This window comes from Dipteris shenzhenensis, chromosome 2, assembly GCF_047967505.1.
Source record: "Dipteris shenzhenensis isolate YYH24624 ecotype China chromosome 2, Dip_SZ_1.0, whole genome shotgun sequence".
NCBI classification, from domain to species: Eukaryota; Viridiplantae; Streptophyta; class Polypodiopsida; order Gleicheniales; family Dipteridaceae; genus Dipteris; species Dipteris shenzhenensis.
Window position 1 is genome coordinate 11,875,998 of NC_141597.1, and position 17,151 is coordinate 11,893,148.

At 44.9% G+C, this 17,151-nt stretch overlaps 1 protein-coding gene across 3 annotated transcripts in view; it reads right to left on the reverse strand.

Moving 5' to 3' along the window:
- LOC147904334 (uncharacterized) overlaps positions 1-16,759 on the reverse strand; it is a 102,831-nt gene extending 86,072 nt beyond the window's left edge. For all 3 annotated transcript variants that reach the window (XM_087385975.1, XM_087385965.1, XM_087385957.1), the window contains exons 1-2: positions 15,980-16,759; positions 15,651-15,836 (exon numbers count right to left, since the gene is read on the reverse strand). In XM_087385975.1, coding sequence (XP_087242101.1) covers positions 15,651-15,836; positions 15,980-16,393 — 600 coding nt within the window. In that variant the 5' untranslated portion in view covers positions 16,394-16,759. The remainder of the gene's footprint in view (positions 1-15,650; positions 15,837-15,979) is intronic.
- Between the last annotated feature and the right edge of the window lie 392 nt (positions 16,760-17,151).

The following is a 17,151-nucleotide window of genomic DNA, read 5'->3' on the forward strand; positions in this document are numbered from 1 at the left end:
TCATCTTTGGCATGAGAGAATGGGTCATCTCAATTATAGAGCTCTTGCCAAGTTACATTCACAAGGCATGGCAAATGATGTACCTCAAACTCACACAGTTTCCAAACATGTGTGTGAGGGCTATCTTTTGGGTAAGATGCATCGGTTTCCTTTTCGAAAGGATTGTCCAAAATTCTCACAAAGGAAATTGTAGCTAGTGCACACTGATGTCTGTGGCCCGATGAGGACCAATGCCATTGGAGGGTACAAATATTTCATGACTCTAATTGATGACTTCACAAGATATCGCTGGGTATATGCTTTAAAAGCCAAATCTGAAGTGTTCTCATGCTTTCAGAGGTGGCTGAATATGGTTGAGAATGAATCAGAATGCAAGCTTGTCACCCTCAACACAGATAGGGGGGGAGAGTATATGTCAAAGGATTTTGATGCATTTTTGTCTTCACGGGGCATTGTTCACTCATGCACTACTCCTTACACTCCTCAACATAATCCTATTCCTGAAAGGAAGAACAGGTCCACTATGGAGATGGCCAGATGCATGCTTAAGGCCAAGTCCTTGCCCAATAAATTTTGGCTTGATGCAATGATGTGTGCCAACTATGTGCTGAATAGATCACCTACAAGGGCATTGAGGACGGTTACACCTTATGAAGCATGGAAAGGCAGGAAGCCTTCACTTTCACACATGAGAGTCTTTGGGTCTTTTGCATATGTTCATGTACCATCTCAGCTGAGACATAAGCTTGATGATAAGGCAATCAAATGCATATTTATCGGTTACAGCTAGGAGAGCAGAGGGTATCGGTTGTACCAACCAAATACTGGGAAGATTATTGTCAGTAGAGATGTAATCTTTGCTGAACATTCAGCTTCTCCTCTTGTGGACTGCAAAGCTAAGCCAGAAGTTAACATGTTTGATGCCTTTGACTCTTGGTTACCTCTTCTTCCCTCAGAGAGGGACTTTGACCAGCAACATGAGCCTCCTGCAGACCCTCCAACAAGCAATGATCAGCCAGCACCCCATGCTGATTTGCAGGTTCCTCTTCCATGATGCAGTGATTGAAGAAAGAGCTGTCAATAGACAGCAAAGGCAAGTTCCCAGATGGCTTCTTGACACATTGAGGGACAGCAAACAAGATCAACCTCTTGCTGTCCGGACAAGATCAAGGAATAGACAAATGCATGGTCACTTTCTTGAGTTTGCACTCCTTGCTACAGCTTGCAATGAAGAGCCTTTGTGTCATAAAGATGCTTTTGACAGCAAAGAGTGGATGGATGCAATGAGAGCTGAGCTACAATCTATTGCCAAAAATGACACATGAGAATTAGTAGATCTCCCTCCTAGCAAGCATGCCATTGGTACCTGGTGGGTCTACAAATTAAAAAGGAAATCTGATGACAGCATGGATCGACACAAAGCCCGTCTTGTTGCAAAAGGGTATGCCCACAACAAGGCATTGATTTTGAGGAGACCTTGGCTCCCACTTCCAAGATTACTACTATTAGATGTGTCATTGCCATTGCAGCCCATCACCATTGCCAGCTTGACATCAAGACTGCCTTTCTTCATGGGGATCTGCAAGAAGAAGTTTATGTGACACAACCTCCTAGCTTTGAGGTTGTTGGCTCTGAAAACAAGGTATGCCGGCTGAGAAAAGCCCTTTATGGTTTGAAGCAGGCACCCAAGGCATGGTATGCTAAAATTCATGCACACTTACTGTCCCTTGGTTTTCATAATAGCCCCACAGAGCCCACTCTTTATGTCCGTGGGAGTGGATCTGAATTTTTAGTGCTGATTTTATATGTGGATGACATGCTGATCATGGGCCCTGATACTCAGCATATTGCAGCTTTCAAGGCTGATTTGCAGCAAGTTTTTGAAATGTCAGACATGGAACAGCTGCACTATTATTTGGGCATTCAGTTTGCTCATGTTGAGGGGGATATTATGATGTCACAGTCCAAGTATATTGGACAGCTCCTTGATCGTTTTCAATTTGAGGATTGCAAGCCAATCTCTACTCCAGTGGACCCTGGCTTCAAATTTTCAGCTCATGATGGGAGCCCACCATGTAATATCACTCTTTACCAGCAAGCTGTTGGATGTCTCATTTACTTATGCCACACCAGACCTGACTTACAGCATGCAGTATCCCAGCTCAGCAGGTTCATGCACATGCCCAAATCACAGCATTGGCAGGCAGTGAAGAGAGTCTTCAAATATCTCAAAGGCACTCAGGATTTAGCCCTCTTCTATGGTGATTAGGGTTCACTTATCATGCATGCTTACACGGATAGTGACTGGGCAGGTTGTTCCGACACTAGAGTGTCACATACCGGCAGCTGTTTTTTGCTTGACAGTTCATGTATCTTTTGGCTCAACAAGAAGCAACCAACAATTGCCACATCCAGTTGTGAGGCTGAGTGCAGGGCAGCCTTCACCACTACAGTAGAGTGTGTTTGGCTTCGACAATTACTTACAAATCTTGGTATTCGCCAGACATCCTCCACAATGGTCTACACTGACAGCAAGAGCACGTAATCCAGTGTTTCATGCGCATACCAAGCACATTGAAGTTCACTATCATTATGTTCGAGAGCAGTTGTCAGCAGGAGACATAGAGTTGTCCTACCGTCCCACAGAGGACAACATAGCAGATATGTTTACAAAGGCACTTCCTCGTCCCAAGTTCGAAGTCTTTCGATTGGCTTTACACTTGGTTCCCTTTGTTACATGATCTAGCATACCTTGTACATTCATAGGTGGCTATATCCCTTTGGATGAACATGTGTCACCATGACCAAAAAATACCATGTATTCTAAGACGTTTTCAGAATACTTCAGCCCATACCATGGAGGGGGGGTTTGTAGGCCATCTTCTCTTGGTCGTATTGATGCCCTTATTGGCTAAAAGTTAGTAGAAAGGCCTTTATTGGCTTGTAAGTGTTTTCTTCTTTTTTTAGGAGATACCATAAGTTGCCACGTGGCATCCTAGGAGGTAATCCCATAAGCAATACTGCTTTGTACTACCCTGGGCCATACCTATATAAGGGCTCTAGTTGTACTTGGCAAGACATTCATGACTTGTACTTCATTACTGAAATAGAGTATACAGCAAGAGTTCAATACTCAGCTGAATTCTAAAAAGGATTGACTTCCTCCTGTCCTTGTGCAGCCCCTCACAAGTCCCTGTTGAAGATTCAGCCCATGATCTTCCTCTCCTACCTTTTTCCTAAAACATAAGGTACTTCACTACTCCAACTTTCCTGCATATTCTACCAAATTTAGGGGAGTTTACTGTCATTTAGGAGCAGTCCTGTTGCATTGGTATCAGAGCACTTTTCGTGGGAATTTGTGGGAAATTCTTTGAAATTTGGAGCATCTACTCTTGAGCCTAGGGCCTACCTCTGTGCAAAATTTCAGCGCTAGAAGTGCTCTCTGTTGTGAGTTGCCACATGGCAGGCTCTGAGAAACCCTGATTTTCAAAGTGCTCAGAATTTGGGGCTTCTTGCATCAGTGGAAAGCCCTTGCTTCCCTGATCATTTCTATGTGTGGGAATCCTAAAATGGTGGAGGATTGAGTCAACATTGAAGTGGTTTTCTCTCTGGCGCAAGAAACTGAAGAAAGTGACGATCTGCTGTTTTCCTGCACCAAACTAAGTCATTCTTGGCTTGATCTGAACGCCCTAATCTCATAAGGCTGCTCCCTAAGTCTGGTGGTGATCCGAGACTATTTGGAGGAGTTATGAGCAATTCTCGACTGGCTGGCATGGAGGAACTGCTGCGAATTTCTGATGTACAGCTCCATTTCGGGTCAGCTTTAGTGCATATGGTTGCCTAGCTCCATGGATGCAACTGATTAAGTGTGATATTGATTTGGACTTTTGTTAATGAGCAATTCGAAATTCAGTTGCAATAGTTAGCGCAGGATTGATATTTGCCAAAAGATCTAGCAATTTCTTGCAATCCAGGTGTAATGTTATGAATTTCTACTCCTGATTGGCTCTTTGATTCAGTCTTGGCATAAAGATCGCCTAATCAAGTGGGAAATTTCAAGTTTTCTCTCTGAAAGTTGACCTGCGAAATTAGGGCAAGACTAGCATTTGGGGCTTTTGGTACTAATTCTTGATTAGGGCTTAAGACAGTGCATTTACTCTAGATTCTAGTCGTTGAAGATGCATGTAAAGAGATCTACTGGTCAAGCTAGTAAGCAACCAATGGGTATCCTTGATTCCATCTCAGAAAAGGAACCAATTGATGATCAAGCTGTAGTTTCTAAGCCCAATGATCCTCATGTTGGCAATGTTCAAGGGGATTTAGCAGCAACTCCTCAAGTACAAGCATCCCTTAACCAAGAGCAAATCATAAAGAGTTGTATGGACCCAATGCTACAGATATGCAGGAGTTAACTAATGAGATTAAGACCAATACTCAGAGGATGGACCAAAGGATGCAGAACATGTCTGCCACTTTTAATAAAAGGTTTGACCAGTTAAAGAGAAGCCAAATTTATGATGGGAAGAGACCTGTGGATCCCCAAATTGATGGAGACTCAAGTTAAAATGATGATGATGATCATCCTATACATGTAACTGAACCGGTTGGTTTTATGGCTTCTGCCCGAGGGACCTATCACTCTAGTGGAGTTACAGCTCATATGGATAAGGATTCAGCACATGGTAAGACTCCTAATAATAACAGTTCAGCAGCTGAAGAGTTGTGTCAAAAATTCCATGAATATAAGTTGCTACCAGCAGACCTTAGGGCGGCAGCAATGACATTCCAGCAATATATACAAACAGTTAAATCTATTGAACCAAAAGGACCTGTTCATCAAGACAAAGAATATGAAAGACAAAATTATACTTCCTAAGTTCAAAGGTGGTTCTACCTCTCTTGAGGAATTGGAGGAATGGCTCAGCAAGATGGATGACTACTTTCTTCTATACGCAAAGGGTGATCGAGGTAAAATCAGATTTGCTGTTCTTCATCTGGAAGATTATGCCCACTCTTGGTGGAGACATCTACAGCAAGAAGGGTTAACTTTTAATGCTTGGGATGAATTCAAGGCTGAAATGCTTAAAACTTTTATAACTCCTTTTACTAAAGATCAATATATTTGTAAGTGGTATGATCTTACTCAGCAAGGATCAGTGAAAATTTTATATAAACAGTTTTGGAAATTGGCTCTGTTTGTTCATGGTATTGATGAAAGAGTTAGAATGCTCAAGTTCATCCATGGTCTGCACCCTAGTATTGCTTCAGATGTTGCAGCTCAAAAGCCCAATTCTCTTAAAGAGGCCATGCAGTTGGCAGAGCTTTATGAACCCAAATACAGTTGGAAGGAAAAGACTTTGGGTATTGGTCATTTTGAGACTAAGCCTATGGTCAAAGGGGTTTCCAATGATGAAAGCAAACTTCCTGCACCTGCTACAACTTCTTCTATTTCTAGGTTCCCCACAGTGTATGGCAGTGGCATGGGACAACCTAAGGCTTACAAGGCTACAGATGTAAAGTCATCCTTTAAACCCACTCCAAAGGATGATCTGAGTGATAAAAGAAACAAGTTGGTTAAGCAGTTATCTCAAGCAATTATTGATGACAAGAAGAAGAAGAATTTGTGCTACCTTTGTGGTGAGAAGTGGACCCCTGAACATAGGAATGTGTGCAAAGCAAAAACAGGAGCAAAGTTGAGCTTGATTCTAGAGATTGATCACGATTTATCTCCTAATACTTCTGCAGCAGCATCTGAATTTCATGAATATCAGGTTTGTGTGAATGAAGGCCTTGATGATGATGAGGATCATAGTTCCAAAGGGGGGACCACCTTTCCCTTTGATCCGGTGGGTTATCCATGTTTGACACCATGCTTATGGATGATAGTTTACCAAGGTGCTCAAATAGATCTAGACAATGGAACATTGAAGTTGTTGAAGGTTATGAGGATGAGATCAGAAATTCTGATGAAAATAATGCTGTTGATGATGATGAAGTGTATTGGGATACACAATCAGTTGTGTACAACATATCTCCTGATGTTTTTATGGGCTGCAAGGGCTCTCAAACCCTTAGGTTAAAAGGAACAATCAATAACAGACCAGTCCACATTTTGGTTGATAGTGGGAGCACTCATAACTTCACTAATTCAAAGACACTTCAAATAGTGAGGTTATGCCCATCCACTTTGGATCATGGGATCAAAGTTGAGGTGGCTACTGGTCAACATTCCCACAGTAAGCAATATTGTCAGGCTGCTCAAGTGTAACTTTCTCAAGACTATACTTTTCATGGAGATCTATTTGTCTTGGAAATGGGACCTATTGACATTGTCCTTGGTTGTGAATAGTTGAGAACCTTGGGAGAATTCTCTATGGACCTTAACAGACTGTATATGAAGTTTATGCATGAAGGTAAGCTCATCACTTTGATGGGTCACCAATCTCCAAAATTGTCCTTAATTTCTGCAAGAAGAATGGCCAGAGACCTCAAAAGTGTTTTGTGGAGTCTATGCTATTCAGTTGACCAAGTCACAAGAGGGTAATGGGTTGTTGGTGGAGGATAAAGACATGCAGTCCCTATTACAGCAATACTCTGATGTATTTGCTGATCTTCCCAACCATCTCCCTCCCATGAGAGATGTGGATCATGCAATTGTGTTGGAGCCAGGATCTAAGCCAATCAACAAAGCTCCATACAGACTTTCTAGAGCTGAAAGGGAAGAGGTGGCAAGGCAAATAAAGGAACTCCTTGACAAGGAATTTATTACACACAGTCAGTCACCCTTTGCCTCTCCTGTGTTAATGGTTAAGAGGAAGGATGGCTCATTTAGAATGTGTATTGATTACAGGGATTTGAACAAAATGACAGTTAAGAATAGGTTTCCTATCCCTAGAATTGATGATCTACTAGGCTATCATCAAATAAGGATGAAGGAGGGAGATGGAACATAAAACTGCCTTCAGGACAAAACGTGGGCTTTATCAATTCACACTGATGGCATTTGGCCTAACCAATGCACCTGCAACTTTCCAGGCCCTAATCGACAAGGTATTGCAGCCTTTCCTCTATAAATTTGTGTTGGTATTCTTTGATGATATACTGATCTACAGCAAAACAAAAGAAGAGCATTTATTCCATGTCCAGCAAGTATTAGAAGTCTTGAGGACACACCAGTTGTATGCCAAATCAAGTAAATGCACTTTCATCGCTGAAGAAGTGGAATATTTGGGCCATATTGTCAGCAGTAGTGGCATTAAGGTGGATCCCAACAAGGTAAAGTGTGTAAAGGACTGGCCTATACCTCAGAATATCACCCAGCTGAGAGGGTTCCTTGGTCTAGCATCATTTTATAGAAGGTTTATAAGGCATTTTGCCAAATTGGCAGCTCCTCTCACTGATCTTAAAAGAATGCTTTCCAATGGTCTGACAGTGCCAATAAGAGCTTTGAAGCATTAAAGGAGGCATTAACTTCAGCGCCTATCTTGGTATGTCCTGATTTCTCTCAACCTTTTATAATTGAGGCTGATGCTAGTGGAAGGGGCATTGGAGCTGTCCTAAAGCAGAGTCATGGAGTTATTGCCTTTGAAAGTCGAAAATTGGATGACAAGGAGTCAAGTTTCCACATTTGTGACCAAGAGATGTTGGCAATACTTCATGCAATCAAAAAGTGGCACCACTACATTTATGGCAGCCATTTCAAGGTCAAGACTGATCATAAGACTCTCAGATATTTTCTATCTCAGTCTTCTCTATCACCCAAGCAAAGGAGATGGCTATCCATTGTGCAAAACTATGACTTTGACATAGATTACAAGATGGGCAAAGAAAATATTGTGGCAGATTCTCTTTCCAAGATATGGGCTTGTACTTTATCATCTATTACTGAGGTTTATAAAGATTGGATCCATGGCATTCAAGAAGAGTATCTCAATGATCCTCAAGCAGCTGCTATGTTCCAAGACTTGCAAGATCCTGACTGTTAGCAATATCCCAATTTCAAGTTGCACAATGGGCTCTTGTGGTATAATGATAGAATATTTCTTACTGAAAATTCCTCCTATAAGCTACTAATCTTGCAGGAATTTCACTCCTCTCCTATGGCTGGGCATATAGGCCTCAACAAGATGTATGATAAGGTAAAACAGAGTTTTTACTGGAAGGGGCTTCGGAAGGATGTTCTTGCTTATGTTCAAAGCTGTAAGCCCTGTCAACAAAACAGGGAGTTGAATTTGAGGCCAGCTGGTCTACTACAACCTCTACCTATACCTCAAGGTAAATGGACACACATCAGCATGGACTTTATTACAGGTCTACCAGTGACCTCTAAGGGTTGGAACAGTATCTTTGTGGTTGTTGATAGACTTACTAAAGCTGCCCACTTCATTCCTACTAAGACCCAATTTACAGCTTCCAAGGTAGCCAAGCAATTCATGGAGAATGTGTTTAAATTACATGGACTTCCTCAGGAGATTGTGAGTGATCATGATGCTAAGTTCATGGGGCATTTTTGGCAAGAGCTTTTCAGTTCTATGGGAACACTTCTTACCCCAAGTACAGCAGATCACCCCCAAACTGATCGGCAAACAGAGAGGGTTAACCGCTGGTTGGAAGAGTATCTAAGGCATTTTTGCTTTGAGACCCAAGCATTGTGGGATCAATGGTTGCATCTAGCTGAATTTTGTTAAAATACCACCAAGCATACTTCAATTGGTATGAGCCCTTTTGAAGCCATGTTAGGCTGTAAAGCTTGTTGGAAAGGTCACCTCCCCATCTGTAAGCCCCCAAATGAGGAGTGCGTGGGGGAGGGAGACTTAGGGCAGGATGTGCCCAAGAGAGAAGAAAGAGAGGGGGCTGCCACATGGGCAGCACCTCACAGGATTGCGACCTGCAGATGGCATCAGCATGGCGAGGGTAGTGGGCAGGTAAAGGGCCTGCAACAGACCCTGATGATGGCGCGGTACAGGCGAGTCAGGACAGCAGGATGTACAGGAGAACGGCACAGGACACGTGGCTGGGAAGAGCCTGGCAGACGGCAGAACCAGCAGGCCTGGTGGAGCAGCAAATTGTGGCTGTCAGTGTGCAGTGGCATGCCTTATATAGGCTGGGCCCCTGCCTTGAATGGAGGGCCAAAGGCCCTGGAAGTTTGGGCCATAAAAGCCCCGGGCTGTGAGCCCTTATAGGGCTGGACCAGCCACAGACTGGTCGGCCAGTCTGTTGCAGGCTGGTCGGTTTTTTCAGCAAGGCCCTAGGCCTATAAAAGGAGAGGCTCTTGCCTTATTTCAGTATCCAGCAGTGCAGCTTCCAGCAGAGCAGAAAGGAGCAGCAAAACACAACCCTTGGGGCCTACATCCAGAAGCTGAAGGAGTACCAGTGTTGCTGCAGACTTAGCTCAGTGTGAGGCTGAGACCTTGGCTGTCTTCTAGGGCAGCAAGGAGCTGAGGTCAAAGGACGGAAAGTCTACAGAAGCTCCAGGTGGAGCACGTGGGCTCGAGTCTAGAGATAGCCAGCTGATAGGAGAAGGACCTTGTGGTAAGATCAGAGGACCACACCATTGGTGGGACTCTGGATCTATCTCTCTTGTATTGTGTCCATAGTTTTGGACGGAAATATATATTTTGGTGGTTTCTCTATCTTGTTGGTTCATTGTCTATTGATGAGTCTGCACATCTATTGAATGCACATAAGTAAAGAAGTTTGTGATTCCACACCCACACCACACTGTGTGAGCTCCTGGGCATTACTATAAGTCTTCCGCTGCGTGTACCCTCTATTGGGTCTTTTCTAACATGGTATCAGAGCCCAAGTAGGAGGCTCACAGGTGTGGGAGCCTGAAGGCAGGGACCTTGCTGAAGGACGACCCTGATTCTGAAGCTCTAGGGAATCGACTTCCACGACTGGAGGATTGTGCCCTTGCGAGAAGGAGGGTGACTCAGGTTCAGTCAGGTGCGTTCAGAGTTCTGGTTTACTGAAATTGAGTTTGGTTGACTTTGCTGTGTGGTATATACAGCAGAGATGTCGACCTCTACAGCCTCTTCAACCCCTGCTTTCCCTTCCTCCTCCCCCAGTTTTCTCTCTTTCACTATCCCTAACTTTGGAGAGTCTGGGAACCTGGACGGGACTAATTACCCGATCTGGAAAGTGAAGATCCGGAGTCATTTAGTGGCTCGGAAGTTGTGGAAGCTGACCACGGGAGTGGAGTTGAAGCCGGAGGACATGGTGGACAGGAAAGGGGAGATACTCATGGCAGTAGACAGAGAGGAGCTTGAAGCTTGGAAAGACAGAGATGCCCATGCCCTGGCAATAATCATAGGGACTACGGCGGACTCCGTTCTTCCACATATCCAATTGGCCGAGACATCAGTAGAGGCGTGGGCCACCCTGAAGGATCTGTACGAGACGGACAACACCTCCCGGATTGTGCTTCTTCAGCATCAACTCTACAATCTTGATATGGAAGAAGGAGATACGGTACATAGCCATTTGACCAAGGTCAAGGTGGTGAGGGATCAGCTGGCAACAATTGGTCAGAAGACAGACTCATGCCACTTGGCCTTGATGGTACTGAGGAGACTGCCTCGGAGTTTCAAGAGCTTTGCTACGGCTGTGACAGCAGGACAGAGGACCAAACCTCTGACGTTTGAGGAGTTGTGTCCATTACAGCTCGGGAGAAGCTCTACAACAAGGACAAAGACGACAAGGCGATGCTGGCAAAGGAAAGGGCAAGCCTAACGGTGGCAAGTCCAAGAAAGACGAGTCTGACGACGAGGGGACTTCGAAGAGGAAGCATAAGAAGAAGTGCTTCTACTGTGATACGCCAAGACATTTTGCAAAGGACTGCAAAAAGAAAAAGGCGGATCTGAAAAACAAAAAGGAGTCTGACTCAGATTCAGAGGGAGAGGCCAAAGCAAATGTGGTAATCGAGGAGTTGTTCCTGGTGACATCACCGAGTGATACCGAGGTCAGATATGTTGATCCAGAAATCACAGTGAGGATGTCTGACATAGAGATGTGGGTCGACGAGGAGTCAGATGCCTTTGTGAAGGTGAAGGATAGCATGGAGCGCTTGGTACCTTCCAGGTGTGTGGCTGTTGACACTGACACGAGGGTGGATTCCATGGAAGGCCCTGGGGTCTCATCGTCAGATGGATGCTAGAGTTCAGAAGGGGACAGTACAGGATTACACAAGCGCTTGGTGGGTTCCTCAATGAGAGTTTGCTTTCAGAGCGAACATTCAGGCAGTACACTGTACAACAGTCTGGTATGTATTTGATATTCTGCATTTGAGCCTTTATAGCATGCTGTGGAGAGACTCTGCTCTTCATTTGTCTCAGGTGATAAGAGATTGGAAGGAATTGGCCTTCTTCGAAGGCAGAAGGAGAAGTATTGGTGCTTCTTCAAATCTTGGACGCAGATTGCTAGAAGGTGATGGACAAAGAGTACTGAAGCCAGAAGAGTACCTGCTTGAGAACTCAGCGAGAGTTCATGGTCCAGGTTATCTGGAAATATTCATTGGTTGCAGACCTTGCCAAAGGAAGAACGGGTTGAAACAGACCCTCAGAGCATGGTGACTGGAAGACTCCAGGTGGTTCACTCATTATGAGGGGGACAACTCGAAGATCGTGACGACTGGATTGCTCGAGTTCGAAGGCAGGAATGTGACGGAAGATGGTGGTGCCAGGAGGTGCTATCAGAGATGGACCTGTGTACCAGGATGGTGTGCGGAAGCGGAACCGGACCTAGTGGAGCAGGAGCCACTGGATGAAAAGCCAGGAAAAGATTTTGACACCGAAAGGATCTAGAGGACTACGACTAGGGAGTTACTGGAGCATCATCATCGACGTGTTGGCATTGGGCCGAGATGTGTCGGTGAGAGGGGGTGTTGGAAAGGTCACCTCCCCATCTGTAAGCCCCCAAATGAGGAGCGTGGGGGAGGGAGACCTAGGGCAGGATGTGCCCAAGAGAGAAGAAAGAGAGGGGGCTGCCACATGGGCAGCACCTCACAGGATTGCGACCTGCAGATGGCGTCAACATGGCAAGGGTAGTGGGCAGGTGAAGGGCTTGCAACAGACCCTGATGATGGCGCGGTACAGGCGGGTCAGGACAGCAGGATGTACAGGAGTACGGCGTAGGACACGTGGCTGGGAAGAGCCTGGCAGACGGCAGAACCAGCAGGCCTGGTGGAGCAGCAAATTGTGGCTGTCAGTGTGCAGTGGCATGCCTTATATAGGCTGGGCCCCTGCCTTGAATGGAGGGCCAAAGGCCCTGGAAGTTTGGGCCATAAAAGCCCCGGGCTGTGAGCCCTTATAGGGCTGGACCAGCCACAGACTGGTCGGCCAGTCTGTTGCACGGTTTTTTCAGCAAGGCCCTAGGCCTATAAAAGGAGAGGCTCTTGCCTCATTTCAGTATCCAGCAGTGCAGCTTCCAGCAGAGCAGAAAGGAGCAGCAAAACACAACCCTTGGGGCCTACATCCAGAAGCTCAAGGAGTACCAGTGTTGCTGCAGACTTAGGTCAGTGTGAGGCTGAGACCTTGGCTGTCTTCTAGGGCAGCAAGGAGCTGAGGTCAAAGGACGGAAAGTCTACAGAAGCTCCAGGTGGAGCATGCGGGCTCGAGTCTAGAGATAGCCAGCTGATAGGAGAAGGACCTTGTGGTAAGATCAGAGGACCACACCATTGGTGGGACTCTGGATCTATCTCTCTTGTATTGTGTCCATAGTTTTGGACGGAAATATATATTTTGGTGGTTTCTCTATCTAGTTGGTTCATTGTCTATTGATGAGTTTGCACATCTATTGAATGCACATAAGTAAAGAAGTTTGTGATTCCACACCCACACCACACTGTGTGAGCTCCTGGGCATTACTATAAGTCTTCCGCTGCGTGTACCCTCTGTTGGGTATTTTCTAACAAAGCTCATGTCCCATCAACCATTATTGATCAAGCATTGACAAGCCAACAAGCCAAGGATGATTTGGCTCACATGACTGCTCTATTACAACAATGTAAAGATAATATGGTAAGGGCCCAAGCAAGGATGAAGGATTATGCTGATGAGCATAGGAGAGATCTTCATTTTGAAGAAGGGGATTATGTATTTCTCAAATTACATAAGTCTAGGCATGCTTCTTTGAAAGGTAATACCAATGTTAACATTGCTCATAGGTATTATGGACCTACAAGGTTTTGAGGAAAGTTGGGGAAGTGGCTTATGAGTTGGAGCTTCCACCATCCTCTAGAATACACAAAGTATTCCATGTATCACTGCTCAAGAAGTATCTGGGGCCCAAGGAGCAAGTTATGGAAGAGCTACCTTTTATGGATGAAGAGGGCCAAATTGAGTATATTCCTGAGAAGATCCTTGGATTTAGAGATCATGTGTTGAGGAACAAGTCCTACATGCAATATCTTATCAAATGGAGAGGTCTACCTGATGAGGAGTCTTCTTGGCAGCCATCTACAATTGTGGAGCAGTACCCTCAATTGCTTAGCTGAATTCTATGGCCAAAATTGAGTCTTTATGAGCAGATTTGATTTTCTCTTGCTATATAGCATATATGGACATGCTGCAGCCAGCATTCACTATCCTTTCTCAGATCAGCATGTCTCTCACTGGATTATATGATCAGATCTGTTATATTGGACAGCATAGCTCTTCCACCCGATTGCTTGATTTCTTGGGAATATTATATGATCCATTTACAGATCAGCATGCCTACAGGGAGGTATTTGACTGAGAAACGTCATTGTTCAGCTGATATGACTAGAATTGAGCTGTTCAGGTTTACAAGGAGCATTGTATGTCCAGGTTACAGCCTTTTCAAATTTGAGGACAAATTTCTATTTGAGGACGGAGGATTGTAACAGAGGGTTACTTTTTACTTAGGCTAAAAGTTGGTAGAAAGGCCTTTATTGGCTTGCAAGTGTTTTCTTCTTTTTTAAGGAGATACCATAAGTTGCCACATGGCATCCTAGGAGGTAATCCCATAAGCAATACTGCTTTGTACCCTGGGCCATACCTATATAAGGGCTCTAGTTGTACTTGGCAAGACATTCATGACTTGTACTTCATTACTGAAATAGAGTATACAGCAAGAGTTCAATACTCAGCTGAATTCTAAAAAGGATTGACTTCCTCCTGTCCTTGTGCAGCCCCTCACAAGTCCCTATTGAAGATCCAGCCCATGATCTTCCTCTCCTACCTTTTTCCTAAAACATAAGGTACTTCACTACTCTAACTTTCCTGCATATTCTACCAAATTTAGGGGAGTTTACTGTCAGTTAGGAGCAGTCCTGTTGCAGTAGCTTTAGTTATTGGCACTTAGATCACCTAGTACTTTTAGTGTCTTATGACACCTAGTACTAGTGGTACCACTAGGACAATAGGTCCTAGGGTTCTCTTTTATTATACCCTGTACGTTCATTTTCATTGTTGTTGATGTGCCGGTTTCCACTTCTTGCTCCACTCTTTTTGCATCCTTTTGCTTCCGTGAGCCTACAGAACATGACCTTGGTTTTACAAGAGTGACCTTCAAATCATGTGAGGAAGATCATGACCTCAAGGTTGACCTTCAAATCATGTGTCTCGCAGAGGGTAAGAAGTGCATCCAAGTGTCACTAGAGGCCCTCTCTGCTAAAGATGAAAGTAAGAGCACATCGTCTACATAGAAGAGGATGTAAATCAGGGAGCCGGCAAGAAAGCAGCCTGCCCCCCAATGTCCCGATCAAAGTCTCACACTCGTCAATACATAGACCAAACAGGGTCAATGATAACAGACAACCTTGTTTGACCTGATAGTGCTCATGATCTCCTCTGTCCACCCTATACCTGTTTGAACCCTGCCTAAGACCCTCTCAAAGAGTGCCATGACTAGCGGAATGATCTCTTGATCATACCCCAGATCTTGCAAGCGTGTGATAAGGCGCCATGCATACAATGTTTCAAGTGGCATGGCTAAAAATATCCATTGCTCAAGACGAAGTTCCACCAAAGATTGATAGTGGATCTAGAGCTCATTCTTCTTTTAAAGGTTTGGACATGAGATGGGGAATTCAAGCACCCAGAAACTCTTGAGGCGATCTAAAGCGATGAAAAGCTCGTATGAGAAGATCCAAACCTCCTATCAGCATTAAGCCAGCCAACCTCCAAGCAACTTCAATTTAGTTGACATAAGCAGAACGGGATATCACAGTCGTTCCTCACAAGTGCAAGCACAAGCACTCCTGCATAGGCTCCACCTTGTTCCAAAAATATTACAAATAGGAGATTAATGGGAAATAAAAGATCAACAATTTGTTTGAAACAAACAACTGAAGAAAGGGTATTTACAGATATTTCAAGCAACAATGGCGTAGGGCACCTATCTCCTGACTACTCTGCAAGAGTATGGAGCAATTCTTCACTTTTGGTCTGAGTATAATTTTCTGTAGCTGCAGCTAGAAGTTGAGTCAATGCAATTGGAACTGAGTTTCCCTTCCAATGCGATCTATACAACATCAAAAACTGAATGGACACTAGTTGCAAGTGGCAATTCAAAGCTGCTAAAGCCACGGTCTCGCTTCTACAGGCCTTCAGAATGGCTGAAAGAAATTCGTTGCTTATTGGAACGCCACAGGGAAATGATGACATGGACGTCTATACAAGAAAACTTACATGGTGTGCTTCGTCTTCTGGTGAGGACGTTAACTCCTTCAACAGACCCTGAATACGATTCCGTACATCCTGTTTAATGGCCACGTGCGCATCGGCCATCACCTTGAAACTGACCCCTAAGGTGGGATTCGATGAAGAGATCCCAGAGGCAGTTCCATCAAAGCTACATCCTTTGAAAATAAGACGCTGCAAAGCCATAAATCAGCAATGAGATGGCTGCTTCGCAGTATCCAGGACACAGTAAAGTGGCATTGCTGGACGAGTCTTTCAGCATCATGCAGATTGTTGATTTTGAGAAGGCAGGCAGCTGAAACGTTCTCAGTGCTCACCTTATAGGTTTCTGTGAATATGGGGAACGCTTGGGCGTGCTCAGCCCATTCCTTTAGGAGCTCAATGGCTTTCTCCCTGTTAGCCACAGGTGCCTGATGATCCTCGACCAGGTTCACAATCTCATTCAAAACACGCTCAGAGGCCACATCGGGAAGTATAGTTTTGCAGTTCCTTACAAAGCTCTCGAGAAGTGTCAGGGCAAGGAGTTGAACATGCCCATCCTTCGCAATGATGCGACTTTTTGTGGCCCTGATAGCATGTCGCCCGCTGATTTGCTTCTGATTTATCAAATGGCACAGCTCCGAGCAGTTGGACCACTCAGGACCATCTGCACTCCTCGCTATAAAATCTCCAACCAGCTGATCGACCCGACCAAACATATTTTCGCTCGGGGCTGTCGTCAGGGGGTTCATATTTCTCGTCTGCACCTCAGATACGAGGCTTGAATCGTTTGAAAAACGGCTGCTGTGATTTGTGGTGCCGATTCCAGCAATGATCTCGAAAGATCTCGGTCCTGACTGCCAAAAAGGACCTCATTTGCGTCCCAGAGCGGAATGTTGGGAGGAGATTGACGAGATCGATGGAGCTAAAGAGCGGAATCAGAGGAGTCGGTCAAGGCAAATCTATGTCGGGGAAAGCCCTTTTCGCGTGATCCGCAAAAGCTGAGCTCCTGTACTCCGATCGAAAGCGTTGCCAAAATCGAAACTAGGGAACTCTGGCACCTTGCATCATTCGATCCAATCCTGGTGCAGCAGGGAAGGACGGTACTGTATTTCTTCATCATCGGGGGGTAGGCTTAAGTTAAGGTGTTTGAATTTAGGAAAGGGCAAATTGAGTATTTTCCACAAATATTTTGCACAATTCGCGTCACAGTTACTACTTTTAACCTTTGCGTGCATCGGGGAGAATTTGTTCTTTGCTTACGTGGCACTCGACAATTGGATTTGCTCTGCTCGTGTGGCATGGTGGGCGTTGGTGGTTCACCGCCACTTGTCCTAATGGTGCACCGCCATGTGTCTTTTTCCTGTAGGTGCTACATGCTAGTTTGTTTTGTTTGCATGTTGGGTGATCGTTAGAGCCTTTCACTATGCATTGCTCGAAGCCTCTGTATGAAGCGAAGAGTCCCTACGTCGTGCTTTTCGCCAGTATTTCCGTGGAGTGATGCTTGTCT